The sequence below is a fragment of the Pelmatolapia mariae genome, linkage group LG4 (genome assembly GCF_036321145.2).
Source record: "Pelmatolapia mariae isolate MD_Pm_ZW linkage group LG4, Pm_UMD_F_2, whole genome shotgun sequence".
NCBI lineage: Eukaryota > Metazoa > Chordata > Actinopteri > Cichliformes > Cichlidae > Pelmatolapia > Pelmatolapia mariae.
This window is the reverse complement of record NC_086230.1, coordinates 25,246,867-25,273,740: the sequence shown is the minus strand read 5'-3', so window position 1 is coordinate 25,273,740 and position 26,874 is coordinate 25,246,867. Positions and strand designations below refer to the sequence as shown.

At 37.6% G+C, this 26,874-nt stretch overlaps 8 protein-coding genes across 9 annotated transcripts; 3 read left to right on the top strand and 5 right to left on the bottom strand.

The window, feature by feature from the left end:
- The first annotated feature begins 1,679 nt into the window (after nucleotides 1-1,679).
- LOC134626372 (hemoglobin subunit beta-like) lies at nucleotides 1,680-2,382 on the top strand. The gene is made up of 3 exons (XM_063472137.1): nucleotides 1,680-1,786; nucleotides 1,946-2,168; nucleotides 2,254-2,382. The coding sequence occupies exons 1-3, from the start codon at nucleotides 1,695-1,697 to the stop codon at nucleotides 2,380-2,382; spliced, it is 444 nt and encodes a 147-aa protein (XP_063328207.1). The 5' UTR covers nucleotides 1,680-1,694.
- Nucleotides 2,383-5,242: 2,860 nt separating this feature from the next.
- On the bottom strand, nucleotides 5,243-6,186 carry LOC134625515 (hemoglobin subunit alpha-2-like). Its single transcript, XM_063470740.1, has 3 exons — nucleotides 5,934-6,186; nucleotides 5,619-5,826; nucleotides 5,243-5,381 (listed from the first exon to the last, which is right to left on the bottom strand). The coding sequence occupies exons 1-3, from the start codon at nucleotides 6,029-6,031 to the stop codon at nucleotides 5,253-5,255; spliced, it is 435 nt and encodes a 144-aa protein (XP_063326810.1). The 5' UTR covers nucleotides 6,032-6,186; the 3' UTR covers nucleotides 5,243-5,252.
- Nucleotides 6,187-8,767: 2,581 nt separating this feature from the next.
- On the top strand, nucleotides 8,768-10,487 carry LOC134626364 (hemoglobin subunit beta-like). Its single transcript, XM_063472130.1, has 3 exons — nucleotides 8,768-9,651; nucleotides 9,780-10,002; nucleotides 10,100-10,487. The coding sequence occupies exons 1-3, from the start codon at nucleotides 9,560-9,562 to the stop codon at nucleotides 10,226-10,228; spliced, it is 444 nt and encodes a 147-aa protein (XP_063328200.1). The 5' UTR covers nucleotides 8,768-9,559; the 3' UTR covers nucleotides 10,229-10,487.
- Nucleotides 10,488-11,985: 1,498 nt separating this feature from the next.
- Nucleotides 11,986-13,351, bottom strand: LOC134626362 (hemoglobin embryonic subunit alpha-like). Of its 2 annotated transcripts, XM_063472128.1 has the most exons (3): nucleotides 12,868-13,351; nucleotides 12,563-12,770; nucleotides 11,986-12,229 (listed from the first exon to the last, which is right to left on the bottom strand). In XM_063472128.1, the coding sequence occupies exons 1-3, from the start codon at nucleotides 12,963-12,965 to the stop codon at nucleotides 12,101-12,103; spliced, it is 435 nt and encodes a 144-aa protein (XP_063328198.1). In that variant the 5' UTR covers nucleotides 12,966-13,351; the 3' UTR covers nucleotides 11,986-12,100. The 2 variants fall into 2 exon arrangements, with proteins under 2 accessions (XP_063328198.1, XP_063328196.1); XM_063472126.1 differs by having other exon boundaries at nucleotides 12,563-12,978.
- A 70-nt stretch (nucleotides 13,352-13,421) lies between these two features.
- Nucleotides 13,422-16,091, top strand: LOC134626365 (hemoglobin subunit beta-like). The gene is made up of 3 exons (XM_063472131.1): nucleotides 13,422-14,428; nucleotides 14,544-14,766; nucleotides 14,864-16,091. The coding sequence occupies exons 1-3, from the start codon at nucleotides 14,337-14,339 to the stop codon at nucleotides 14,990-14,992; spliced, it is 444 nt and encodes a 147-aa protein (XP_063328201.1). The 5' UTR covers nucleotides 13,422-14,336; the 3' UTR covers nucleotides 14,993-16,091.
- A 163-nt stretch (nucleotides 16,092-16,254) lies between these two features.
- Nucleotides 16,255-22,481, bottom strand: LOC134626371 (hemoglobin subunit alpha-1-like). The gene is made up of 3 exons (XM_063472136.1): nucleotides 17,312-22,481; nucleotides 17,018-17,225; nucleotides 16,255-16,493 (listed from the first exon to the last, which is right to left on the bottom strand). The coding sequence occupies exons 1-3, from the start codon at nucleotides 17,404-17,406 to the stop codon at nucleotides 16,365-16,367; spliced, it is 432 nt and encodes a 143-aa protein (XP_063328206.1). The 5' UTR covers nucleotides 17,407-22,481; the 3' UTR covers nucleotides 16,255-16,364.
- Nucleotides 22,482-22,592: 111 nt separating this feature from the next.
- LOC134626363 (hemoglobin cathodic subunit beta-like) lies at nucleotides 22,593-25,112 on the bottom strand. Its single transcript, XM_063472129.2, has 3 exons — nucleotides 24,747-25,112; nucleotides 24,318-24,540; nucleotides 22,593-24,220 (listed from the first exon to the last, which is right to left on the bottom strand). The coding sequence occupies exons 1-3, from the start codon at nucleotides 24,836-24,838 to the stop codon at nucleotides 24,092-24,094; spliced, it is 444 nt and encodes a 147-aa protein (XP_063328199.1). The 5' UTR covers nucleotides 24,839-25,112; the 3' UTR covers nucleotides 22,593-24,091.
- A 743-nt stretch (nucleotides 25,113-25,855) lies between these two features.
- On the bottom strand, nucleotides 25,856-26,775 carry LOC134626361 (hemoglobin subunit beta-A). The gene is made up of 3 exons (XM_063472125.1): nucleotides 26,603-26,775; nucleotides 26,206-26,428; nucleotides 25,856-26,096 (listed from the first exon to the last, which is right to left on the bottom strand). Exons 1-3 carry the CDS (start codon nucleotides 26,692-26,694, stop codon nucleotides 25,965-25,967), a joined length of 447 nt encoding a protein of 148 aa, XP_063328195.1. The 5' UTR covers nucleotides 26,695-26,775; the 3' UTR covers nucleotides 25,856-25,964.
- Nucleotides 26,776-26,874: the final 99 nt, after the last annotated feature.

The window sequence follows — 26,874 nt, the reverse complement described above, 5'->3', positions numbered from 1 at the left end:
ATAAATTTGAACACTGCACTAAAAACGTTTGTCATTTAAACTCAAAGACGTAATTTAAATATAAACATTTACAGTGGATTGTACGGCTAAGGGATTCTGATTTCAAATTTGAATTCTGCAGTTAACTAACATTTGTACAGGCACTTACAATTACGTTAACTAAGGTTTGAGGATTACGTTTGTTTCTGTGTTATCTAAACTTCCAACAGGTGGATCCACCCTGAGAGCAATAAATGTTTCCTGGAAATCTGTGTGTTTATCTAACGTTTTTGGGGGCACAGAAGAGCTAACATGTGGCTTACAGTTGAGATTTCCCCTTTAGATAGAGGTGATCCCACATTTCAGTGAAGTGTGAAAAGGAGAACATACAATTATGAAACTTAATGAGGCTCAGATTAATAAGTGTGTTGTGAGTTCATAAGGCATATGAACATAACTATAACAAAAAAAGTGTTGGTCTTATGTGTAGTTAAATAAACAACAATAAATTCTGTAGTGAACTTAGTTTCCTTTATGAGTGTATCTTATTGTTCTTGTCTTACTAGATATAAACACCATGAAGACCTCCCACTAAGCTTTAGTATTTTTGGTGTCTTTAAAATACTGACAAAATCTCTGATTTCAAAATTTAAGCTGACACATTACACTGACAGCTTCTGTATTTACGTATTTGTGTTAATTATTTAAAAATACAAAAATGTTTGTTATACTTAACATGTAAAATTAATATTGAAGGAGAAAAACTGATTTACTTTTCTAACTGAGATTATATATTTCTTTATCTCACTTCTTTCACATGCTCTGGCACCAAAAGCCCGGTGCCTACGCACTTCAGTAAAGATATTTAGATCTGGAAACTGTTTGCTGTTGAATTTGGGCACTTCATACCAAGAAACATGATTAACTGATACACAATTTTAATTTTGAACAAGAAATTCGAATTTTACAGACACTTTAAATGCCAGATCTCCAAAAGTTGATTCTGTTCATCTGGACGTAGCGTTTTGTGGGAGAAACGTTTCGTCACTCATCCAAGTGACTTCTTCAGTCTCCGAAACGTTTCTCCCACAAAACGCTACGTCCAGATGAACAGAATCAACTTTTGGAGATTTACTTTCCTGGATGATTGAGAATGCATCAAGACGTTTAAATACCAGAGTTTCTCCAAAAGTTCCCTTTTCCATTGCACTGACTTACAATCTGGAGTTGGCTGCTCACTCCTCCTAAGCATTTATATCTATATTAGGTACCATGTGTTGGAGAATTATTATATAAATATATAAATATATTGTTCATACATTAAAGACTTACACAGCTACAGCAAATTTATGTATTCTGTATGACTAAAGCTTATCTCACCAGTCACAGTAATTTTGGAATTTCTAACAGTGAAACTTTTCAACCATCAAAACAAATTAAAAGGAGAAACAAAGACAATTGTTAATTCGATTCTCGATCAATTATCCAAATATGGATAAAATCTGTCCATAATAAAAGTTTCAAACTCATTTTTGATTCATTTTGATGGTTTATCAAAGCTGAACTTAGAATCGTTAAACTGAACCAGTTTAGTCAACTCCCACTCTCCAACTCCACCCAATTTCATATCTTTGGGTGGAGTGAAACAGACCTTTAAAAGCTGCATGCGGTGACCGGCTGACCAACAGGACAAGTGAAAAACTCAACAAGACAAAATGGTTGTGTGGACAGACTTTGAGCGTACCACGATCCAGGACATCTTCTCCAAGATCGACTATGCGGTCGTTGGGCAAGCAGCTTTTTCCAGGTGAAACATTGTTTGTGTTTATATTAACATACAGAAATTGTGGTTAATTGAATAGCATCTTTATGTGAAATGAAAAAAGCTGGCATATTTTATGCATTACACAATGTAGATTTTTATTTTAGAACTAAGAGCAAATCAATTATTTATATATTCCCTCAGGTGTTTGATTGTCTACCCCTGGACTCAGAGGTATTTTGGTGGATTTGGAAACCTCTACAATGCTGCTGCTATTACAACAAATCCAAAGGTTGCTGCTCATGGAAAAATTGTCATCGAAGCTCTGGAAAAAGCAGTGAAGAACATGGACAACATCAAGGCTACATATGCAGAGCTGAGCGCGCTGCACTCTGAGAAACTGCAGGTGGACCCTGACAATTTCATGGTATGTGATGAATTAATGGTACTGATTTTCATTGTTATGTGTGTGTGAGTTGAAGATTGCTAAAGCATATTGTGTTGTGTTGCAGCTCCTGGGTGACTGCTTGACCATTGTGGTTGCTTCTCAATTGGGTAAAAACTTCACTGCTGAGGTCCATGCAGCTTTCCAGAAGTTCCTGGCAGTGGTGGTGTCCTCCCTCAGAAGACAGTACTACTAAAGAGCTGCAGATGCCCGTCACATGCTCTGTTTTAAACCCTTGTCTCAATGAGCTTTAAACAAAATAAAATATTAAGCAGCTTCAGAAAGTCCCCTGTTTTCTTTTTCACTTCGTGTATGATTAAATTAAACTGTCTGTAATGATAAGTTAAACTTTAAAAAACCCAACAGTTTACTAATTTTAGTGTTTAAACACCAAAATGTAAAAGTTTATATCTACCTTATTAGCAAAATAAATGTTAATATCAAAAGTGAAATGATACATAGAAAAGTCATGCAACAACCACCTAGATATTATATGGTGTATCGAGTAAAATAAAAGCACACCCAATGTTATGATCCTGCTCAAAAATTATAATGTAAAATGAATCCATTGAACTCAGAGCTTGTAAAAACAAATGCAACGACTAAAAGGACTCCCACAGCAAAGTATGTGGTGCAGACTGATATAACAATAAGAGCATTAAAAACCATGCAACCAAATGCATGCACATAATGTTCAGGACAAAGACCCAGTTTTTGCTTCCATACATAACCACAGTGGGATGCAAATCAATCAGTCAACATGTGATTGAAGTGCATGCTTTCAGCTTTAATTCAAGAGGTTTTACAAAAATGTTTCATGAACTGTTTTAGAATTAAAGTATTTTTTATACAAAGTCCCCAGTTTGAGAACTTAAAAATTTATAGGACAATTGACTAATAAGCAGTTTCATGGCCAGCTGAGTCTTTTCCCTTGTTATTTCATGAAAAATGTTCAGACATAATATATTAATTTGATTTAAGAAGTCAAGAATTTTATAGCTTTTTGCCGTAATTTTAAATATGAGACTCAAAGAGACATTAATGTATACAAGCGAGGCCTTTATTATGCTGAAAAACACAACCAGCCCTTTAAAGAAACAGCAAAAACTTCAGAAATGACCATTGTAGTGTTTCCAGCTCAGCCACAACCTTAAACGCAATGAAATACAAGTGCATGATGACAAAAATTATTTCTATGGTGAAGAAAATAAAACTTACAACATTTAACACTCTTGAGGAGTTGTCAAAGTCACAATCAAGAGATACTGAGTTTGCTGAGTTTGCACCAAGGTCCAAACCACTGATTACACTGAAGATCAAGAAAGTCAAATTAGGCTTTGGCAGAAAGTATTTGAAAGAATGCAAAATTTTTGTGAAACCCCTTGAATTAAAGCTGAAAGTCTGGATTTCAATCACATATTGATGGTTTCATTCACAATCCAGTGTGTATAGTGGCAACAATAAAAACTGTATCTTTATTCCAAATTTTATGAAGGTCTGCTTTGGTCTTTGTTTCTGGGCTCGATCTACCTATTCAGTCACAAAAGCTTTTATTGTCCATCTCCACCTACCACAGAGAAAATAGGTTAATGTTTTGTTTTGTTTGAAAATTATTGTTTTATCTAATGGAAATAACTTAGTGTCCAGTGTTTCTGTGACTAAATGATATTTCTTTATTATTTCAGTAATTGGCCACTTAATAGATAACAATCAAGCATCAATGGCAGCACGGTGGCGCAGTGATTAGCGCTGTTGCCTCGCAAGAAGGTCCTGAGTTTGATTCCGCCAACTGGCTGGGGCCTTTCTTTGTGTGTCTGCATGTTCTCCCCGTGTTTGCGTGGGTTCTCTCCGAGTACACCGGCGTAAGTCCTTTAGGTTTTCTAAGTTCATTTATATTATGCCTAGGTTGCCATTATAGTCTTTTTTTTATTAGATTCCCCTTTGTGTCTTCAACCCCTGTATTAACTCTCCCTTGCCCTTCATGTTTTTCATGTCTGCGTGTCTTGTGTTGTCAAGTTGTTGTTGTTGTCATGTCTGCGTCTAATTATGTTTCTTGTTTTATTTTGAAGAGGTCTCGTGTTCCTATGTTCAATGTGTTTAGTTTTACTCTCCCCCTGTGACATCGTTATGTTCATTCATATCAGCTATTTTCCCATGTGTTTCCACTTCCCCGGATCACCTCATGTGTTCATTTAGTCTGTGTGTTTCCAGTCATTTGTCGTCAGGTTGTCTGCTAAGTTCACGTCATGATTCCAGGTCTCCATGTTTAAGGCTTTTTCATGTTTTAATTTTAGTTCACCCAGTTTAGGTTATTGTTTAGTTTTACCCATGCCCTTTCTTTGTATTATTTTTGCCAGCCTAAATAAACAGCTTGTTTTCTATTAAAATTAAGTTTTGTTCTTGCGTGTCTGTGCTTGGGTCCTCTTCCTCATTCCACACAGTCTGGTTCGCAGCCAGACTGTGATATCGCCCTGTGGTAGCTGAGATAGGATCCAGCCCCACCCACGACACCGTCAAGGATAAGTGGAAAATAATAATTATTATTATTTAAATCGCTATAAGTAACTATAGAAAAGAGAAACCACTGCAGAATTTGAAAGTCAAGTAAAAGTGTCCCAACTGCTCTGATTCAACGCAGGACAAAAATTCAGATCTTGATTTTACTTCAAGTTTTCAATGGACTTCTCTATCTCTATGTATGTAGCTTCAGATATGTTATAAGCTTAGGGGAAGAACTAAACAACTGTAAACAACAAGGAAAACTCCTGCTTGTTTTTTGTCAAGTTGTACTACATTTTTGCAAAGTCTTCTTATTACCCCCCTACAAACAGCCAAGTATTTGCAATGGTATCAAAGGTTAGGGTCAGTCTACATCTCTTAAAAAATGGATGTAGATGTGGCCAATGTGTTGTTGACCTGAAATAGAAAGCTTTTAAATCCTTTTAACTTATTGTTTGCAAACACCAGAAGAATATACAAATAATCACAACAGTTTGATTGAATTTGATTTTTATTTTATTATTATTTTTCATTTTTCAAATTGAGACATCTGCTCCTGTGTACACTTTAACGGTATTTCTCAGACAATGCACGAGCCACAGCAGCCAGAAACTTGTCCATCGCCACATGGACCTCAGGAGTGAAATCGTTGGGGAACACGGTGGCCAGAACCACGAGGAGGTTGTGACCAAGAACCTGTGAAAATATGAAGATCACATTTTAAAAAACGCCATGCTGTTAGAAAATGCATGCCAGGGTTAATTATCTCTGTTTATTTGAATACTGCGATTCAGTATTCAGTACTGCTACAAGAAGTTAAACATTAAATGTACATTAAGCTTAGAAACAAAGAAACTGCAACTAAACCCTCATAATAAAAAAAAAAACACAACGAAATCAGGACCACTTTCAGAATTTATTGTATGTCAGTACCTTGAAGTTAGCAGGGTCCACTCTCAGAGTGAAGGCGTGCAGCTCACTGAGGCTCAGAAGACCACCGGTCAGATCGTCAATTTTGCTGACAGCATCAGTAACTGCAGCCATCACGGTTGCTCCGTGCTTCCTCACCGGGGCAGAGCCGGGGCTGAGCTCCTTCCAGTGGGAGAAATAAGTCTTGGTCTGAGGGTACACTGTCAGCATCCTGGATAAGAATGTAAGGTGAGTTAACAGTACATATATTTTTAAAAAAGGAGCAGGTTAAAGCAGTCCATTTGGGGTCGTAGATTATAAGTCATAATCCATATTTACCTGGAGACAGCATCACAGCCGATTTGTTCCTCCTTGCCAGCCACCTTAGCCCAAAAGGCTTTGACTGTGTCCTTGTCCTTAGCAGAAAGACTGGTCATCTTGCCTGTTGACTTTTCGTTTGAAGTTGTCTTGACCACCAGAAAAGCTTTAGGCTTTTATATGTAGAACAGTAAACGGACACACCCGACACACCTCAGAGATAGCAACAGGCGCTTGGACAGGCCCACAGTGATATGTAACAGCTTGCGTGAGATAAACGGTAAACCAGTTTTCACGCTAGCTTTGAAAACTACTGAAGAAAAAGAGTTTTAAATGGTGTTCACCTATAAAGTTAGTGCACACAATAAAGAAATAAAACTAAACCAAAGAGTGGAAAAGGGAAATGTATTTCTAGACAACAAAATCAAATCAGTTTTATTGTCACATCACATGTGCAGGTACACTGGTACAGTACATGCGAGTGAAATTCTTGCGTGCGAGCTTCACAGGCAACAGAGGTGTGCAAAAATACAATAACATAACAAGCAAAATATAAGAATGGGTAAATCTGAGAATTATATGAATAAATATATGTACAATATAAGAGTATATGTGCATTACTGAATGTGTATACTAAATATGTATATCTACGTGTGTGTGTGTGTGTGTATACATATTTTAAAAATTAAATAGAAAATCATGAAGTAACATACTTTTATAAATATTATAAATACCTAAAATTACAATGTTTTTGGCTCATGGGTTACATTAACAAATGAAAACTGTATTTTTAACTTTGACTGTTTATTAAAATAACTGTTTATCATCTGAAGTAATCAACTTTGATAGACAGTTCAGTTTTTAAGGTGAGACATTGGTGAATCCCGTATTTATTTATGATGCAAACAGATATCAGAATGGAAAACAATTAATTAATGATATCAGAGGTTTTTTATAACAAGGCATTTTATTTTCAAGCATGCGCTAATTTTTTATATTTTGACAGCTGCAATCTTAACAGTGGATAAAACATTCTTATTTTGCTTTTTACACAGGAGATTTTGGACGCATTATTATATCAATTCACAAATCAGAAAATACCAACAATCTATATAAAGTAATGCTTCTGATATAAAACTGGATACTTAGAAAAAATGTAGTCAGATAAGCAACTAAATGTATGTTTGCTACACTTTCTTTCCACTATTCTAGAGGAGAAGCTATGGAAGCAAAGTAGCATGTGCATGAAATGAAGGAATGATCAAGAAGCATTTGAAGAGTGCAACCCCCCACCAAAGGAGCTCACTACTTGATATAATGCACATAATGCATGCATGTACAATCATTTTATTATTATTATTTTTTAAATTATTATTATTTACTTAAAAATATCAAGTGAAAAAGCTTTTGATCACAACTTGTTTTTATTTTCCAAACAATTTATACTCATTCAGGAACATTGTAAATATGTTGAAATTGTTATCTATTTAAATGGTTATAACCTGTTACTGTTTTGTACATAACAAGGTCTTAATAAAATAATGGTTCGAATCCTCATATATCATTCCCGGTATGTCAATATTTTGTCAGTGCAAACACTGGCGGTAAAGAACATTGTTTTAAATTGCTCCATATACCATTATTATCATTTTGCATTAATCTATTGATCTTGAAGCAGAGGTCAAATTTGGTATGATATTTTACATCCTTTCATGGCACTTTTAGTAATTTCACAATACAACCCATACAGTGGCTTGCAAAAGTATTCTGCCCCCTTGAACTTTTCCACATTTTGTCACATTACAGCCACAAACATGAATCAATTTTATTGGAATTCCACGTGAAAGACCAATACAAAGTGGTGTACACGTGAGAAGTGGAACGAAAATCATACATGATTCCAAACATTTTTTACAAATAAATAACTGCAAAGTGGGGTGTGCATAATTATTCAGCCCCCTGAGTCAATACTTTGTAGAACCACCTTTTTCTGCAATTACAGCTGCCAGTCTTTTAGGGTATGTCTCTACCAGCTTTGCACATCTAGCGACTGAAATTCTTGCCCATTTTTCTTTGCAAAACAGCTCCAGCTCAGTCAGATTAGATGGACAGCGTTTGTGAGCAGCAGTTTTCAGATCTTGCCACAGATTCTCGATTGGACTTAGGGTCGTTGTCCTGCTGGAAGGTGAACCTCCGCCCCAGTCTCAAGTCTTTTGCAGACTCCAAGAGGTTTTCTTCCAAGATTGCCCTGTATTTGGCTCCATCCATCTTCCCATCATCTCTGACCAGCTTCCCTGTCCCTGCTGAAGAGAAGCACCCCCAGAGCATGATGCTGCCACCACCATATTTGACAGTGGGGATGGTGTGTTCAGAGTGATGTGCAGTGTTAGTTTTCCGCCACACATAGCGTTTTGCATTTTGGCCAAAAAGTTCCATTTTGGTCTCATCTGACCAGAGCACCTTCTTCCACGTTTGCTGTGTCCCCCACATGGCTTGTGGCAAACTGCAAACAGGACTTCTTATGGTTTTCTGTTAACAATAGCTTTTCTTCTTGCCACTGTGAGTTGGCCTGTGAGTTTATGTGGACGGCCTTGTCTTGGTAGGTTTACAGTTGTGCCACACTCCTTCCATTTCTGAATGATGGCTTGAACAGTGCTCAGTGAGATGTTCAAAGCTTGGGAAATCTTTTTGTAGACTAAGCCTGCTTTAAATTTCTCAATAACTTTATCCCTGACCTGTCTGGTGTCTAAATCCAATCGAGAATCTGTGGCAAGATCTGAAAACTGCTGTTCACAAACGCTGTCCATCTAATCTGACTGAGCTGGAGCTGTTTTGCAAAGAAAAATTTGTGTAGATGTAGTGTATTTTTCCCTTAAAAAATAAAAACATTATAGAGAGAGAAAAAAATATGTTGGTAACTATAAATACTGTTAATTTGGGGCAGATTTGGATGGTGGTCGAATTCATTCAAGCACTCTATTAAAAATTTAATGCAATTTCACTTAAAATTTATGATTTAAATATAGACATGTAGATTGCCAAGGAGTCATTACTCCAAATTGAAATTCTGCAGTTAACTGCCGTTCGTTCGGGCAGTTAAAACTTATAATAACTAAGGTTTGAGGATGACGTTTGTTTCTGCCTTATCTAAACTTCCAACAGGTGGATCCACCCTGAGAGCAATAAATGTTTCCTGGATATCTGTGGGTTTATCTTTACTTTTTTCTTTTTTTGTTCACAAAAGAGCTCACAAGTTGAGATTTCCTGTTTAGACAAAGGTGATCATTCATTGCAGTGAAACATAAAAAACAGGACATAAAATAATGAAAGCTAATGAGGCTCACATGTATACCTGAGTGGACACAACTAGCTATCTGAGTGGTCAGAGGCTAGATTAGCAGATTTTGAGAGTGACGAATGAAAATAATTTATAATTTAATTTATGATTCAATGATAACGAAAAAAAGACACATTTTCTTTGATTCAGTTTGATGGTGAAGTGAATATAGTCCTGCCAAACCCCAGACTGGCACATCCCACTGTCTAACTCCACCCAACTGCATATCTTTGGGTGGAGCGAAACAGACCTTTAAAAGCTGCACGCGGTGACCTGCTAACAGGACAAGTGAAAAACTCAACAAGGCAAAATGGTTGTGTGGACAGACTTTGAGCGCACCACGATCCAGGACATCTTCTCCAAGATCGACTATGCAGTCGTTGGACAAGCAGCATTTTCCAGGTATGACCGTGTTTCTGATATTTACTCCCTTAAAGAATGTGCAAGATTATATGACTCTCTATATATGACTCTTCTTTGAGCTATTTAACATTTTCAAGAGCAAATCAATTATTTATATATTCCCTCAGGTGTCTGATTGTCTACCCCTGGACTCAGAGGTATTTCGGTGGATTTGGAAACCTCTACAATGCTGCTGCCATCACATCAAATCCAAGGGTTGCGTCTCATGGAAAAGTCATCATGGAAGCTCTGGAAAAAGCCGTGAAGGACATGGACAACATCAAGGCCACATATGCAGAGCTGAGCGCGCTGCACTCTGAGAAACTGCAGGTGGACCCTGACAATTTCATGGTAGGCAATGCTGAACTGATGGTACTGAATTCTATTGATATTTATGTATTTATTTAGCGTGTTCATGATATCTCATGCATGTTGTGTTGTTTTACAGCTCCTGGGCGACTGCCTGACCATTGTGGTTGCTTCCCAATTGCGTAAAGCCTTCACTGCTGAGGTCCACGCGGCTTTTCAGAAGTTCCTGGCAGTGGTGGTGTCCTCCCTCAGAAAGCAGTACTACTAGAAAGCTACAGAGGACCGTCACATACTCTGTTTTTTTAATCATGTCTTAAGGAGGCTTAAATAAATAAAACAATGGGCATATTCTTCACTTTGTGGTTTTTTCCTTTTCCAACATTTGTAATTATATCAGGGTGTAACAGAAGAGTTAAATAATGGGTGTATCTTGTAGTGCAAGCTATAAATTAGCCTATTCTTTTAATTTTTAAATGGTGTCCTCCCTCAGAAAACAGTACTACTAGAGAGCTACAGAGGACTGTTTTTAAAGTGTGACTCAAAATGCTGAAAATAAATAAGATATATGAAGCATGTACCTCAAGTTGTTCATTTTATTTCCCTTTTTTTTTTTTTTTTTAGAATATATGGTCATATTAGACAGTAAATAAAAGTAACTCTTTGAGAGCCTTGTAAGTTTTGTTCATATATAGAAAAATATATAGGCCTACACACTGTTCTTTTATACTGTTCTGTGAGACAGAACAGTATAAATACAAACGAAATACAACTACATCCAAAAACAAACACACACAGAAAAATGTGAGCAAGGTGATACTTGTAAAAAGACAACACCATTGTGTCTTCTTGATGGTATCCATAACAACCATGGTATTGGATCGATTGTAGTGCGACAGGGTCGATAATTTGTTTGTATCCTCTAAATTCAGTATGTAGCCCAGTGAACTATGTGAGATAAGTTGTGTTGACTCATTAGTGTAGAATTACATTAAAATGTGTTAAGAATTTGCAAACTGTATGACATGACTCATGTCATAAATCCTGATACACTGCTCTCCCCTACATAAACTGCCTATATAGATTTAAAGCATCAGTATCAGTATTGGTATGGAAAAAACTGGACCTTTATTTACTTGGTATCAGATCGATACCTTATTCTGCATTATCGCACATCGCTGCTATCTTCTTCTGGGGTGTGTTTTTTTTTTTAAAAAGGCATTACTTCGAGTAAATCAGATTGTGCTGTAACTATCAAATAAACTGTCAATATGTCATAAGAGCATGTGACCCTTGCCATGGTTATAATGAAAATATAGTTTGCAGCGTTTGGTTTTATAAATCATTTGAACGCACACTTTTTTTTTTTTTTTGCTTTACAGATTTTGTTGGTTATTGTATTGCTCTGGACAATTTTAAAAGAATCATAAAAAATAATCAAGATGATAGCGAAGAAGCTAAAATGTCAGCAGATGTTCTCAGCAAACTACAGCATGTGCTGCTGTGTTGTGTTCTGGGTTCATCTTGGATTGGATTTTCCATGTTATTTTAAAGCATAATTGCTGCAGCAACAATATATATACAGGCATTTTAAAAGTTATTTTATAGAATGAATAGAATTAATATTGATATTATTAAAGAAATATAATCGTCAGAATATTAATTTGTGCTGGGATCTGCAAAACATCGGCAGCCTCCTAGCCTGCAATAAAGTTATAGCGATGTTACTTTTATTGCACAACATAATAGCTGTAGAAAAAAATAAAATCGTTACTCTGTGGCAGCTCGCATGTAATGGTTAGAAAGGTAGGTTATATTACTTTGAACACTCTTTCTGTGTTTGCACATTAAGTTTTATTTAGTGGCCAACTGAAAGCTATAAAATATTGGCCACTCATCTTGACTTTAAATAAATTCTGGCACATTTTGTTGGCCTTTCATCTCAGCCCTCCTTTATTACACGTATTATTATTGTTTTTATTTTTTAGATTTGCCACTAAATTGAAAGCTGATATCAACTTTAAAGAAATTCGCTTCACCACACAGATAACAGCTGTACTGTATTAGATGTATTTATTTATTTTTACATTAAAATTCAGTTTGGGAGTATCCAAGCCCATGTTGTTGGCCGTCAGAGTGCAATTTATCGGTACTTTTCAGACAGGGCAAGCGCCACCGCAGTCAGGAACTTGTCAATAGCCACGTGGACCTCGGGGGTGAAGTCGTTGGGGAATGTGGTGGACAGTACCACGAGGAGGTTGTGAGAGAGAACCTGTGAAAACATGATAGCCACATTTAAAGTCACATTTAATTGCTGTAATGTTCTGCAAACATTGCTTTTGTACGATTGAACCGCACAGTCTGGGTTAAGTGTAATTTAGACATGTTGTGTTTAATAATGTTTCTGTGAGAAATAGATATGCTTGGGAACAGCTATTTGGGAAGAAAAACTTGAGATGTCTAAAGACAAAAAAATATTAAATCTATTAAATTATTTTTATGTTAATACGATAATGCACAAAAGTTGTAATCTGTTTTATTTAAGTCCAAACCTTCACAGCAAAACACTAAAAAGTTTCACTGCTATGATTTAATAAATAAGTACCTTGAAGTTAGCAGGGTCCACTCTCAGAGTGAAGGCGTGCAGCTCACTGAGGCTCAGAAGAGCTCCGGTCAGATCATCAATTTTGCTGACAGCATCAGTAACTGCAGCCATCACGGTTGCTCCGTGCTTCCTCACCGGGGCAGAACCGGGACTCAGGTCCTTCCAGTGGGAGAAGTAAGTCTTGGTCTGAGGGTACACTGTCAGCATCCTGGGTAAAATGTAAGTTAAGTAAATAGTAGGTAAAAAATGCAGCAGAGGGTCTGTCCAGTTGGGGTCATAGGTTGTAAATTGTAAGGCATATTTACCTGGAGACAGCATCACAACCGATGTCCTCCTCCCTGCCAGCCACTTTAGCCCAGAAAGTTTGGACTATGTTCTTGTCCTTTTCGGAAAGGGTTGTCATATTGCCTGTTTTTGTTTTGTTTTTCCCTTTTCCTGATCAGCTCAAACTATGGGGGCTTTTATACATGAAACAGGCAATGGACACACCCGGGCCACCTCAGAGATATGACCACAAGGGTCTGCTCAAGATAAACGCAAGACAAAATTGTGATGGTGGCTCTGAAGACCAGTCCGCAAGCCAGTCTCAAGGCAGTGTTTATTTATTCATTTATTTAATAAATGTATTAAATTAATCCATCTGAATACTAAAAGTTTGCAGTTTTAAAACCCAAAAGATAGATTTCCAGTGACAGTGATTGCTGTCTTTGAGTCTGTTGCTGTTCATATTAATGTGGTGCTGAAATAAGTCAGAGCAGTAAAATGGACATTTTAAATTTATAGGCCTATAAGATAATGGGCTTAATAATAATAATAATAATAATAATAATAATAATAATACAAGAACATATTATAAAAATTACGTAGCATACAGCTTAGTACTGAAAAACCAGAATTACCAGAATTAAACAAGTAGAGGACTAGAAATACTGATTCAAGTTCTAGATTTTGCAAGGCTGTCAGTTACCAACATGATGACTATGGCTTGTACATGATGACGTCATATCTTAGCAGCCAACACCTTACTGAAACATATCTGATGTTCAACAGGTGGGTGCACACTGAGCCGTTAGCCTCAGGAAGGAAAGTTGATTTCTAGGTCCACATGTGAGCACAGGGCATGATAACTCTGCCAAAATCAACCTAAAATTAGCGGAGAGAGATATAGAAGTATGGAAAAATGAGACCAAAAAAGTTTCAATAAAAACCAAAATGCTATCTCTCCAGCGCAGTGGAATCTTCTGGGGTTTTTTTTAAATCTCACCTTATCTTTAAACATTTATTTATTTATGTTTACTTACAGTTGATTAAGCTAATTAAAAAAAACTTCTGCAGGTCTGTTAAATGAGACTGGGATTTGGTCTGTGAGTCAGCTCGATTCACAAGGTGTTCTTATGATATTCTGAATTTCCCGAACTTAAAAATGTAGCTCTGTGTGATCCCCTAACATTAAAATTATTTTTTAAAACTGTAATACTGAAAACATCAGTTAACGAAAACGTTTATGAATAATGAAACTAATTAACTAAGCCGGCACAAATGTGACGAAGACTTAACTGCGCTCTGATAAAACTGGAAAACGTATTTTCTCTTGACTGATTTTCAAGTTACACGAACAAAGAAGTACAAAGCGTTACATGTAACTCGTTTTAGCCACCCCACTGTCCTACTCCACCCAACTGCATATCTTTGGGTGGAGCGAAACGGCTCCTTTAAAAGCTGCGTGTGGTGGGCTACTGAATAGCAGGACAAGTGCAAAACTCAACAAAGCAAAATGGTTGTGTGGACAGACTTTGAGCGCACCACGATCAAGGACATCTTCTCCAAGATCGACTATGCAGTCGTTGGACAAGCAGCTTTTTCCAGGTATGACCATGTTTCTGATATTTACTCCCTTAAAGAATGTGCAAGATTATATGACTCTATATATATGACTCTTCTTTAGTAATTGTGAGCTATTTAAAATTTTCTGTTTCCGCAGGTGTCTGATTGTCTACCCCTGGACTCAGAGGTATTTCGGTGGATTTGGAAACCTATACAATGCTGCTGCCATCACATCAAATGCAAGGGTTGCTGCTCATGGAAAAGTCATCATGGAAGCTCTGGAAAAAGCCGTGAAGGACATGGACAACATCAAGGCCACATATGCAGAGCTGAGCGCGCTGCACTCTGAGAAACTGCAGGTGGACCCTGACAATTTCATGGTAGGCAATGCTGAACTGATGGTACTGAATTCTATTGATATTTATGTATTTATTTAGCATGTTCATGATATTTCATGCATCCTGTGTTGTTTTACAGCTCCTGGGTCACTGCCTGACCATTGTGGTTGCTTCCCAATTGCGTAAAGCCTTCACTGCTGAGGTCCACGCGGCTTTTCAGAAGTTCCTGGCAGTGGTGGTGTCCTCCCTCAGAAAGCAGTACTACTAGAAAGCTACAGAGGACCATCACATACTCTGTTGTTAAATTGTACCTCAAAATGATGTTAATAAATAAGATATATGAAGCATATACCTCAAGTTGTTTGTTTTATTTCCCCTTTTTTCATAATAGGACCGTTACATACTTTGTTTTTTAAATCATGTCTTGAGGAGGCTTAAAGCAATAAAACAACGAGCATATTCTTCACTTTGTTGTTTTTTCTTTTTCTAGCATTTGCAACTATATCAGGGTGTAACAGAAGAGTTAAATAATGGGTGTAAGATATTAATTAGCCTATTCTTTCAAATTTTAACCTCTTAAGCCAACTGATCTCCTGCCTTTTGCCCCCGTATCAGGGGGCGTTGGGGCTTAAGAGGTTAAATAAGATGGTGTAAAATAAAAATAAGTCATGCTGTGACTTTCGCATCAAAGGACCTCTCATAAATTATGACGGATGATATGAGACCGATGATGAAGTGAAATTAAACTACAAATAGACCGGACGGACTCTGTAAACGCACAGCATTCAGTATTACTGATTATTAGTGATTTAACGGTTTACCATTTAACAGTGCACTGTCAGAGGGTAGTCAGCCTCTTTCACTCAAACAGCAACCATTTTCTGGTCCAACAGGTGAGATTTTACATAATTTACATAATTTCCTTAAGGATTAATAAAGCATTCTGATTTTCTGATTTAATGATAGTAAAGTCGACTGCGACAGAGTAAGGTTATAATTTCATGAAGCTTCTGATTCATGTTTCTGGAAGCGGTGGAAAAAGTATTTAATTGAGTAAATCACGCAGTATTAGGTGTCAGATAAATGCAGTGGCCTAAACCAGTTGTCTTTCGTCAATATGCTGGAGTAAAGCTAAAAATATTACACAACAGTTTTTCATTGAAACAAAATAATCTGAGTAGAACTGTCTGCCAAGATTTTGAAATGTAATAAAAACATCGACATTTGTATAAGATTTTTTGAGAGCTAATTTCCTGTAATGTTTTGTTCCAACAATTCCAGTATAGGCTATTTCACAAGCAGCGATTAATAGACAACTTTTATACTGTTATATTTTTGAGTTTTCTCAGTAGAAAGATATGCTTTTCACAAATTGCTCTTATTTTCTTTAGCAATACCAGTTATCCTCCAGATATACAACTCGTTGGAGTTCTCATGTTCATCGTCAGTCTTAAAATAGTTTGTGTGTTCATTCTGGCATTGTTTTATTTTACATTTTTATTCTGCTTCTATATTTTTACGTTACACCACAAAAAAAGCCAAACAAACAAAGCAGTTTCATTGCATTTGATTTATTCAGATTCAGACTGGTAGTGAGTAGCTATCTGAGTCCCTGCCGCTCGTCGCCCCCAGTATGCAATTTATCGGTATTTCTCAGACAGAGCACGAGCCAAGGCAGCCAGGAACTTGTCTAAAGCCATATGGACCTCAGGGGTGAAGTCGACGGGGAATATGGTGGCCAGAACCACCAGGATGTTCTGAGCAAGAATCTGTGAAAAGATCATAACAAAGAGCGTGACACTTTTTTAGCAGAATCAGGGATTATGATATCATAAATCAGTTATCTGAATCATAACTCAGTCTATCCTGTGTTTCTTCGGTGACAGTCGTGCTTTGACTTGCTGACAACACTGAGGCAACTTCCCTGTTTGTTTAAAAGGTTAACATTTTTGCGCTACAGCAGCTGAAACACACATTTCATTTATCCTAAAGATAACTGTAGCTCGATGTCACTAATTGGGGTTCAACTTATGATTTATTTATATTTGCATATGGCCTTATACATGTGTGGATGGGGCAGATTTATAGGCTTCTAAATCAAAGAATAATTAATGATGACGTTACAGTTCCTCACTATAACTGATGCAGTCTCAACCAGTAGCCTATGGAGGCACATTTAAATAAAAACTACTAAAACCAATGTTTAAGCAAGCGTTTAATTTGTAGTTCAATTAATCTTTAAAGCAAACACACAGGTTTTCTGAACCGCTTTCATGATTTCATAAACAAATACCTTGAAGTTTGCAGGGTCCACTCGCAGAGTGAAAGCGTGCAGCTCACTGAGGGTAAGAAGACTCCCTGCCAGGTCGTCGATTTTGTTCACGGCATCGGTTATTGAAGCTACCACGATTCCTCCGTGCTTCTTCACCGGGGCAGAGCCGGGGCTCAGGTCCTTCCAGTGGGAGAAGTAAGTCTTGGTCTGAGGGTACACTGTCAGCATCCTGGGCAAAAACACAGGTGGGTAAGCCAGTAAGTAATAAATATAAAATGCAGAAACAGATTAAATTCGCCTATTTCTCTTATTTACCTGGCGATAGCTTCACTGCCAATGTCTTCCGCTCTTCCCGACGCTTTGGCCCAAAAGGCCTTGACTGTCTCCTTGTCCTTAGCGGAAAGACTCATCTCGCCTCTTGATTTTTTTTCCAAGTTCAATGCCGCGTTCGCCGCAAACAGAGGGGTTTTATAGATGCAGTTGAACACAGGCACACCCAGCCCCCCTTAAAGATAATGCTTTAGGCGTTTGGAAGGATTCCAAAAGATATGTAACAGCTGGCATGAGATAAACACGAAACCAAAGTCTCACGGTGTTCTATAATATCGGACGAAACAATCAGAATTATATTTCACACGGCCATCCAATTGAAACGTAAAAAACAGCTCGTGAAACCCTCGGATTTCGCCTGCTCAAACTGGTAATGCTTGGACTTGCTGGTAATGCTTGGACGTTAAAAATCGGCCTTTATGAATTAACTGGCTGCTAAGAAACACATATGGGATCTTGTGTACAAGCCAAATATCTTATCGTTTCAGATTTGCCCCGCACTGGAAATGCGCTCTTGAGGGATGGTAAGGGTCTATAAATAACCTCCACTACTAATTAAACAAGTGTTTATCCTCACAAATCATACTCCTTATTAACTGGAGGTTAAAGCTTTTATTTAGTTTTACCCCAAACTACAAGAAAATATAAGAAATGTAAATATAACTTAGTAACTGCCATTGCAATATTTTATGTACACTCAAAAGAGCTTTATGTCCAAAATGTTGAATTCAAGTAATTTGATTAAATGTAAATTTTCCATATAGTTTTCTTACATACATGTCAAACGCTATATGTAATGGAATTTGGTCAAAAAATGTACTTGATTGGTATACATTCAATTTATATCAAAAATATTTCCCGTAATAAGTAGTTCTGAATAAATAAACCTTTGATTTCATATGTTCCACTTGCCTTTACTCAAAAACTATTGTTTCATGTTTATGGCGGCCAATAATAACTTTTTATTGTACATACATACATATGTATATATGCTTGTGTTTATTTACTTTATAATTCACTGTCTTTCTGATTGCAATTTCATATGAAAAATATATGAGCTAAATTAAATCAGTACGCTTTTGTAATCAGTCCGTGGATTCTGATTTAAAATCTAAGTTCTACAATTAATTAATAGGCCTGTTGGTTGTGCTATCAGTTATAAACATGATGATTATGCCGTTCGTGGTGTTCGTTTTTACTGTGAGGCTTATCGCTTCAGTGGGTGGACCTGTTTAACAAGATAATGCAGGAGTAGCAGCAGCCTCACTGGCTGCACCACGACATATCGATGCGGTTACAATTATAGATTCACTCTTGAGGTTAGTTTATTTCATTGAACTGCAGGAAGTCGGGTATTTAGCTAATGTTTTGGGTTGGTGTTCTCTTTTTCGACCACTGAAAACCTGCTTTTACTCTTGTCCACTTTAGCTGTCACCATCTCGCTACAGGCTGATTTGCTTCAGTTAAATGTACCTATACCTGTGCACTCGTGCAGTGAGAAAATGTCAAGATTGAATGGCCAAGTAGATTGCTGGCCGTTGGTCGAAAGGACTTCTAATTTTTGCCAGGTAAGTGTGCTCAGCCGTGTAGGCTGACTGAACCCCCACAATCTATCTTATCGTCTTCTTTTTGAGCGGCTTCAGTTTTTCTTTATAAACCTTGTAACTATGCACCGCTCTCAGTCATACCTCCCGACCATGTCCGATATGATTATGACAGGACAAGAAAATGACTCGGGTCCTCGTTCTCTCGGTATCTTAGACTGCAGTGCTCTCACACAAGCAGGGGTCTGTTGCACCATACTCATTTTTTCCCGGCAGTGACTTCTTGTGGCAAAGAAGAGAATTGCACTCTTATGATCAGTCGCCTTGTTCATCTGGGACAATTAGCCACACACCAGGGGCGATCATAGGATCAAACCACTAGGAGGCCTCAGCCCCCAGTCATAACGTCGTTCATATTTGCCTTACAATTATATTAACGTATTATGCTGCTTGTAAACATATTTCATAATTTTCACCTTTGCAGACCTAAATTTCACAGGATAAACATTAAAACATATCCAAAAGCAATCTATTTTTTGGATTACCTACTGCAGTGTTTAACCCTTTCATGCATGAATTATGACAACCTGAATCAGGATTTTTTTCTTAAGTATTTTTAGTCATCTTTAGGTATGAAAAAAAGATTTTTGAACTTCATTTTCTTAAACATATACTTTTCAAAGAGTTTGTTACATGTCCACTTAGGTGGACAACCTACATTTTGACTTAATTTGGTATGAAGTGACACATCAGTGTCCAATGTAGTGGTTTATGTGCAAGTATGCCATCAACACTGACACGAATACAAACAGCCTTTGAATAGCTGTCCACTATAGTGACCACTAATGTTCCCTCTAAGACAGCGGTCCCCAACCTTTTTTGCGCCACGGACCGGTTTATGCCCGACAATATTTTCACGGACCGGCAATAAGGTGCCGCGGATAAATACAACAAAATAAAACTAGTGCCGGTACCGATAAAAAGAAGATTTATTCATAACACACGTGAAAAGACCCAGGAAAACCGAGTTAATGATAAAAACGATAATGCTGAAAACCGATAAAAACCCTGAAAACCATACATTTCACACCTGAGCCTCAACTCTCGCGGCCCGGTACCAAACGACTCACGGACCGGTACCAGTCCGAGGCCCGGGGGTTGGGGACCGCTGCTCTAAGATGCGTGCGTGCGCAATTGCGCACTGCTGGCACGGTCTCTGCGCACAGAAAATCTGCGTTGTGCACAAGAAAAAATCTACCTGAATTGAAATTAAAATTAATACTTTAACAATTCTGTTTTGCAGTCTTAGTCAGTAAGTGACTGGCTGCTCCCGTATGGGATTAGAACGATGCCACCTTATCCCATAGTCCAGCCAGTAATGCGATTCACAGTCGTATGCTAATCAACGTTGTTGACAGGCTATGACAGCGTCCTTATGTGCCGACACCGGTGTTTTAGCTAGCAAAGCAGCGTGGCTGATGTGGAGTGAAGCCACGTTAATGACAACGTGTATTGGATATGTGAGCAGGACAGACGGAACAATTGACGGAAAAAGTGTGGACTTTATACCAGTTTTTAAATTGTGTTGATAGGACACGTAAAACCGGAGTTATGAGAAAAATATATGCAATGTTTGGTTTTCTTCCTGAATACTATTGTTGTTTATATTTACTGCGGGAAAAAATGGTAAAAACGGCGTTTTATAAGGAAAATGCTCGAAAGCACTCTCCGCCTGTGAACAAAAACAAAACCAAAAAACCCCCACCCTTTCCTATTGGTCGAAAACATGTACCATGTCGGCCAATCAAAAAATGATATGGCAACATGGCATTTAGTTGTTTAGGAAGGGGGAAGTTTTAGGAGTGATGGCGTGTTTTGAGATGTGAGAGATTTGCGACGTTTAGCACAAATCTTGTGTAGTTAGTGTGTAGTGTAGTCAATAGTTTTGTTGTGTGTGTCAGAACAATGAGGCGACTGCTGAATGTTACAGGTGTTACAGGAGTGATACATCTCCTGTTGTCAGGCCTGCAGGTATCAGGCTGTGATGTTCTCCTTTATCTCATAGTGGACAGAATTTATTTTTTGGAGTGGCACAAATGATTTGTGTGGCATCAAATTTGATGCAGAACACCTGATTGTTCTGTAAATAGTTTGAAATGTTTATTTAAAAAAACGCCTTGGCTGCATTTTTAGGTAAACAGCTGCAAAAAAACTTTGTTGTTTGTATAACTCAGTAACATTTTGAAGAAGTAACTATATAATTAAATGCCCAACATTGGTCATTATTTACTGTATTTTGCAGACAGAGAGTTACAGGACTCTCTCCCAGACCACAGACTCATACTAATAATACAAGTCAGAGCTTTATAAAAAAAAAAAAAAAAGTTTTGTTTTCAAAATTGGAGTTCAAGTTATTTTTACTTCTAATAGTGTTAACATATTACCACAGGTCATGAACAAGATTTTTTTTAAAATTTTCATTGTAAATGGGATAAAGCAGTTACTTAAAAGTAGTCTAACATAAATGTAAATGCTGTAATTTGATTATTTTAATAAACCATATAACTTGGATGGATTCGATGCTGGCGTGACCACAGTGCACATGTCTACTGTTGCTCACAGTGATCCAAGGGATCGCTCAGGCAGTTAGTGTGTTCACTCAGACACATGAAAAATTAGAGGGACATTGGTGACCACTATGCATGAAGAATGATTCTGAATAAATGATCACAGTTCTTAATATAACTTTTGAAAGTAAGTTAAAGGAAAATTTGTAGCAAAGCAGAAAAAGAGGAGAAACTTGCACTTGCACAAACTTTAGATCATGAAATCATCATCAATTTATGTGGGCAAAACAGAAGCTACAGCTTTTGCTGTCTTTGACTACACGCCGCCTCTCACCTGTTTGATTTTGCTCTCTACCTCTAACCCTTTCCATCCCCGTCTCTCATGCAGCTCCTCTGTGTGAGTGCACTAATAGCAACATGACATCAAGAACACTGGACTTGATTTCACTGTAATCTGTTGTACGATCTCCAACAGAGAAGTCTGGAAAATGTAACATTAAAAGGCCATGTTGCTTTTAGAGTGGTTGAGCATCCTGAAAAGGTTCTAAATGCGCCAATGCTACACACTGCATATTTCTCACTTAATACTCACATTTTTCACACAATGTGAATATTAGGACATCTTTTATATTTGTTTACATTATCTGTGTGATGACTTTGAGCTTTCTGTATGAGCAGTTTATAAACAGCCTCTTAATGGGTCATTGTTCATGGTGATGGGTTGCAGGTTTGGACCTGATTTTGCAGTAGAGTGATGTCGTTAATGAATGCATTGTGAGTTCATTGCTACTCAAATAAATGAACATTAGTTCTGTTTAGGTGTTGTTCACTATTTAGTGTTTGTGGAATAAGCCAAACCAGAGCTGCTAAATCAATCATACTGAATATGACCAGAGATTTTTGATCAATTTGTTTGTGTCCCTGTGACCTTCCTTTTATGTCTGTTTGTTTGTTCTGTCATTCTTGTTTAAAATAAACAATTATATGACCCAATTCCTGTATGTTCTTGCTGTCAGAATCCATATGGATACCATCAACCCTGTTGGTGCCACTGTAAAATCCAAGCCTAAGGAGCAACACACTCTATACATTAAAACCATTGCAACATTAAAACACTTATATGGTGTCTGTTTTACAAATCCAAACAAATAGACGTTCAAATTTGGGATGGTTGTTTTCAACAACGCAACTGTGACCCATATATTTTTCTCTCAAGACAATTAAACTTGATTTTCAGCCATGTTTTTTCTCCTCTCATTAACTGCAGTTACACTTGTTGATTCACATTTTTCCTTAAAATATTGTGAAATGACAATGCCTATACTATTAATTAAGTATTACCTCCCTCGGGACATGCTGCATTTTCTTTGGACCTTCATTACTAAGTCAGATCATTGGAGACAAACCTGCCCTCTGCTCTGCAGACACAAAGATCTGCCTACACTAAGTTTATTGTAAACAGATCCTTTACACTTAGTTTAAAAAAAGAAAAACAAATTGTGTCCACTGTATAATATGTTTATAAAAGTATAATAAAATGACTTGCAAATCATTTAGTCTAGATTTAACTGAGCACTGTATAAAGCAACGTATCAAATGTTGAGAGTGAGCTTTCTTTATTAGTTTAAAATGCATATACTATGTCAGAATTGAAGCCAGCAGTACATTTTAGTAAATATTGGATTGTGGCATGCTTATCAGTGTATTATCAGTGTATCTTTTAGCAACAGCATTTAAGCCTTTTGCAAATGAAGCAGATATATTTTTCAATTTTTGCTTGATATAGGATTTCAGCAGCCTTACTAGGTTACTATGTTTTTCATTTCCTAATGTATCATAGGTTTTTAATGTATGACAGGTGTGGACTGCAGCGAGGAGATTTTAACAAACCCTAACACTAAAGTATGTGCAGAATGTCATTAGGGCATTATCTCTATGAAATAAGCTAGGCCTTCCTTGCAGCAGACCTCAAGTAAATCGTTAAGTTGACTGTGAAGACCGCTGTGGATGTAAACCAAATTCTAACAGACTGTCAACATGACCCCATCCCTAAAACGTTTTTTATCAGAATTCATTAAAGACTGTTTGAGCTCTTTTGTTTACTGACAGAATGACACACATGCAAACATTACCAAAAACATAACCTTCTTGGCAGAGGTAACAATGAATGTGTGATTGATGGACAGACTTTCAACGTTATTTCAAGTGGTTTAGCAAAGGTACTGTATTCATTTTAGGAATTATGGCCATTAATACAGTTCCCCGTATTCAGAGGCTCACAGTAATTTGAAAATGTGACACAATGTTAACTATAAAAATTGTTTTTATGTTTTATTAACTTTTCACAGAGTTAAAAACAACAACTTTCAGTCCATGACTGAAAGTTGTCTGAAATCTGTCTGAAATCTGGAACCCATGAAAGTCACTAAATGCTGTTTCCTCCTTTAGCTCTGTCAGACTATTTTCACTTGCTGCTTGTGTGTGTTGGGGTCACTTTGACTTCAGTTTTGTCTTTAGTAACTGTCTTCAGTATGGGACTCACCAAACTCAAGCTCCAACTAACAAAAAACAAACTGAAATGCACTCATATCAAACTTATATCAAGGCTAACACACGTTTAAAAAAAAGTTGTATTATCTCCAAATAGGTTCTTTTCAGCGGTACTGACTGCTCATAGCGTCGACCACAGCAGATAGAAACTTCTGCCAGATAGCTTGACTCTGTGGGCTCAGGGCTGACTTGAGTTTGCACGCGATTGTGATGGTGATACAGTCTGCCAACAGCTGTGAAAAAAGAGAAAACACCATGAATCCTCTGCAAGTGCATTATGTACAAGTCACATTTTTTTTTCATATGGGTTTGAGGAAAAGTGTTGCTTACCCTGAAGCTATCAGGATCCACTTCGAGTTTCTGAAAATGTAACTGGCTCAGATCAGCATACGCCCGTTTCATGTTGTCCATGTTGTTCACTGCTTTGTCCAGAGCCTTCAGCACCACCTTTCCATGAGCCGCCACTTTGTCGTTTTTCAAAATAGCAGTGATGGTGAAGAGATCTCCAAAAGAACCAAAATATCGCTCAGTCCAGGGGTAGACTATCAAGACTCTGACAATGCAACAGTTAGTGGTACAGGTTAATTAGCATAAACGATACCACGTGATAAACAGGTAAATCTGAACCAAGTGGAATAAAAAAATCCCTAAAATACAACGTACCCTTAAACAATGAAGAAAATTGCCAGAATATTTTTTACGTTTTTAGGATTTTTTTACAATCCGTTCTTGAACAGTAAAATGTTCAGAATCACGTACCTTGCCCAGATTTGTGGCCCAACCTCATCGATATCAATTTTTTCCCAGATAGCTTTCACGGTGCTGCGTTCCAGTTCCGTCCACTTAACCATGACCTGAGCGAATTGAATAAATAGTTTTACCTACGCACTCTGAGCTGCTGAGTGATCAGCTTTTCCGCTTAATGACTGGCAAAGATGAACCAGCAGATGGTATGAGGGTCCTATATTTCCAGCACACTTAAAGCGGACGGATGAGTCTGAGCTACACAGACTGCCTGTCAACTACCACTGCAAAACACAATGGAAATGCCCAGAGATGGTATGGTATGACATTAAAATATCCTCACGTAAACATAACCACCTCCCCATCCTGTTGTATCAAGTAATTTTCCAACAGCTGATGAACTTAGATTGTGCCATGCTATCATTATCTGAACATTCAGGCTTTCCCCACCCAAATAAATGATCCGCGGGTCCACTTCATATCAGAAACTTATGAAAGTTTATTTCTTGGCCTTAAATAACCCGATTCAATTAAATTTGTTTTTAAAACTGATCAGCTCAATCATGATTGTGGCCCGTCCGATCGCTACAGTACTTATATTATATAGTATATCCTTCGGTCATTTTTGAATTTCATTCAAAGCGTTTTAAGAAGGCATACAGTTTTTATGATTTTGCTGCTATACGCCTGATGGTGTTCTTATGTTATGTTGGCTCGAGGTTATAAACGAATTTTCTGCACTAAAGAAGAAATACTTTCTTCTGAGCTTGCAGATTGACTCGTTGTTAACGCTCTACCTTTAAATATGCGTAAAATGTCTGATAGCTGATATTCTTCTTTGCATTTTGGAATGCTTCACTTACATCAACAATACTTCCCATGCAGCCAGAAAACAACAACTTTGGATCCCTTTCACCTTTTTTTTGTATTTATACGAAAAGCAAAACTATAAAGTAAAGTAAAAAGTCACGAAACGGTTTATCAGTGATGCATACTTGTAATATTCATATCATACTCAAACATATAAGCGACTTCTGTTGAAAATTATTGGCTGTCCGAGGTCTTCTTCTTGATGTTGTATTGTCGGTTAAAAGAACAAGTCAAATGATCGCACAGAGAATGAGTATGATTTGAGGTTTTCTTTATTAGTGCATATGGCAACAGAGTCAAAAAGATACATGATGTCACTTCTATGACTGTTGCACATCTTTGATGAACTGGCACTCCAGAAATTTAGTGGTACTGTCTACCCAGGGCAGAAACGACCACGGCCAAAAACTTCTGCCAGGCTTCCTGGACGTCAGCGGTGAAGACGCTGGGACCAAACTTAGCGGCAACGCACAGGCTGATGCATTCAGCGAGCACCTGAATGAGAGAAAAAAAATGCTTAACAGAGTTAATAAACACAAACTAATTAGCTAACCTTTTCAGGTCCATGTGTGATGAATGTTTCTGAATGCTGGTGGGGAGATACCCTGAAGTTATCGGGATCCACATGGAGTTTCTCGGAGTGCATATGGCTCAGGTTGGCATAGGTGTTCTTGATGTTGTCCAAGTTCTTCACAGCATTTTCCAGACCACCCATCACGGTCCTTCCGTGCTGCGCCACTTTGGGGTTTCCCATAATGGCGGCATTGGTGGACAGGTCTCCAAAGGATTGGAAGTATCTCTGTGCCCAGGGATACACAATCAGAAGCCTGAAATAAAACCAGAGAAACAATATTAATTTTAGTGCATATAGCATTAATAATTGTTTCTACATACACAAATAAACGTGTTGATATATTCGCTTCAGCCAAGTTTTAACATTATAGTAAAAAAGTTGCATAACAAACGACTATGTTTCTGAATTGCTATGAGCTGCAGTTTACCTGGTGAGGGCCTGGGGACCGATTTCTCCCACATCAATCTTTCCCCACAGGCTTGTAATGGCACTGCGCTCAGCATCTGTCCACTCGACCATTTTGACGGGGTGCAAGTTTCCTGGTTCACGAACAAGTTCTCACAAGTTATCACAAATCTTCTTGTGAATAATTTACTTCGGATTCCCGTTTTTATTCATTTACCCTGTGCCCCCTCCTTCAGTCATCGAAGCATCTGATTGGATAATCTGCGTCTGTCTGTTTAATGACGTGTGTTTTGC

Bases quoted from the DNA above. Each gene is read 5' to 3' on its own strand.
- LOC134626363 (XM_063472129.2), bottom strand. From the start codon at position 24,838: ATGGTTAAGTGGACGGAACTGGAACGCAGCACCGTGAAAGCTATCTGG. The intron at 24,541-24,746 runs GTACGTGATTCT...TTGCATTGTCAG, and splicing joins GGGCCACAAATCTGGGCAAG to AGTCTTGATAGTCTACCCCT. The intron at 24,221-24,317 runs GTAAGCAACACT...CTTTTTTCACAG, and splicing joins TGGATCCTGATAGCTTCAGG to CTGTTGGCAGACTGTATCAC.
- LOC134625515 (XM_063470740.1), bottom strand. From the start codon at position 6,031: ATGACCAGTCTTTCTGCTAAGGACAAGGACACAGTCAAAGCCTTTTGG. The intron at 5,827-5,933 runs GTAAATATGGAT...ATTCTTATCCAG, and splicing joins GGCTGTGATGCTGTCTCCAG to GATGCTGACAGTGTACCCTC. The intron at 5,382-5,618 runs GTACTGACATAC...ATATTTTCACAG, and splicing joins TGGACCCTGCTAACTTCAAG to GTTCTTGGTCACAACCTCCT.
- LOC134626365 (XM_063472131.1), top strand. From the start codon at position 14,337: ATGGTTGTGTGGACAGACTTTGAGCGCACCACGATCAAGGACATCTTC. The intron at 14,429-14,543 runs GTATGACCATGT...CTGTTTCCGCAG, and splicing joins GGACAAGCAGCTTTTTCCAG to GTGTCTGATTGTCTACCCCT. The intron at 14,767-14,863 runs GTAGGCAATGCT...GTTGTTTTACAG, and splicing joins TGGACCCTGACAATTTCATG to CTCCTGGGTCACTGCCTGAC.
- LOC134626372 (XM_063472137.1), top strand. From the start codon at position 1,695: ATGGTTGTGTGGACAGACTTTGAGCGTACCACGATCCAGGACATCTTC. The intron at 1,787-1,945 runs GTGAAACATTGT...ATATTCCCTCAG, and splicing joins GGGCAAGCAGCTTTTTCCAG to GTGTTTGATTGTCTACCCCT. The intron at 2,169-2,253 runs GTATGTGATGAA...GTTGTGTTGCAG, and splicing joins TGGACCCTGACAATTTCATG to CTCCTGGGTGACTGCTTGAC.
- LOC134626371 (XM_063472136.1), bottom strand. From the start codon at position 17,406: ATGAGTCTTTCCGCTAAGGACAAGGAGACAGTCAAGGCCTTTTGGGCC. The intron at 17,226-17,311 runs GTAAATAAGAGA...GTTTTTGCCCAG, and splicing joins GGCAGTGAAGCTATCGCCAG to GATGCTGACAGTGTACCCTC. The intron at 16,494-17,017 runs GTATTTGTTTAT...ATCTTTTCACAG, and splicing joins TGGACCCTGCAAACTTCAAG to ATTCTTGCTCAGAACATCCT.
- LOC134626361 (XM_063472125.1), bottom strand. From the start codon at position 26,694: ATGGTCGAGTGGACAGATGCTGAGCGCAGTGCCATTACAAGCCTGTGG. The intron at 26,429-26,602 runs GTAAACTGCAGC...GTTTTATTTCAG, and splicing joins GGTCCCCAGGCCCTCACCAG to GCTTCTGATTGTGTATCCCT. The intron at 26,097-26,205 runs GTATCTCCCCAC...TCTCTCATTCAG, and splicing joins TGGATCCCGATAACTTCAGG to GTGCTCGCTGAATGCATCAG.
- LOC134626362 (XM_063472126.1), bottom strand. From the start codon at position 12,880: ATGCTGTCTCCAGGTAAATATGCCTTACAATTTACAACCTATGACCCC. The intron at 12,230-12,562 runs GTACTTATTTAT...ATGTTTTCACAG, and splicing joins TGGACCCTGCTAACTTCAAG to GTTCTCTCTCACAACCTCCT.
- LOC134626364 (XM_063472130.1), top strand. From the start codon at position 9,560: ATGGTTGTGTGGACAGACTTTGAGCGCACCACGATCCAGGACATCTTC. The intron at 9,652-9,779 runs GTATGACCGTGT...ATATTCCCTCAG, and splicing joins GGACAAGCAGCATTTTCCAG to GTGTCTGATTGTCTACCCCT. The intron at 10,003-10,099 runs GTAGGCAATGCT...GTTGTTTTACAG, and splicing joins TGGACCCTGACAATTTCATG to CTCCTGGGCGACTGCCTGAC.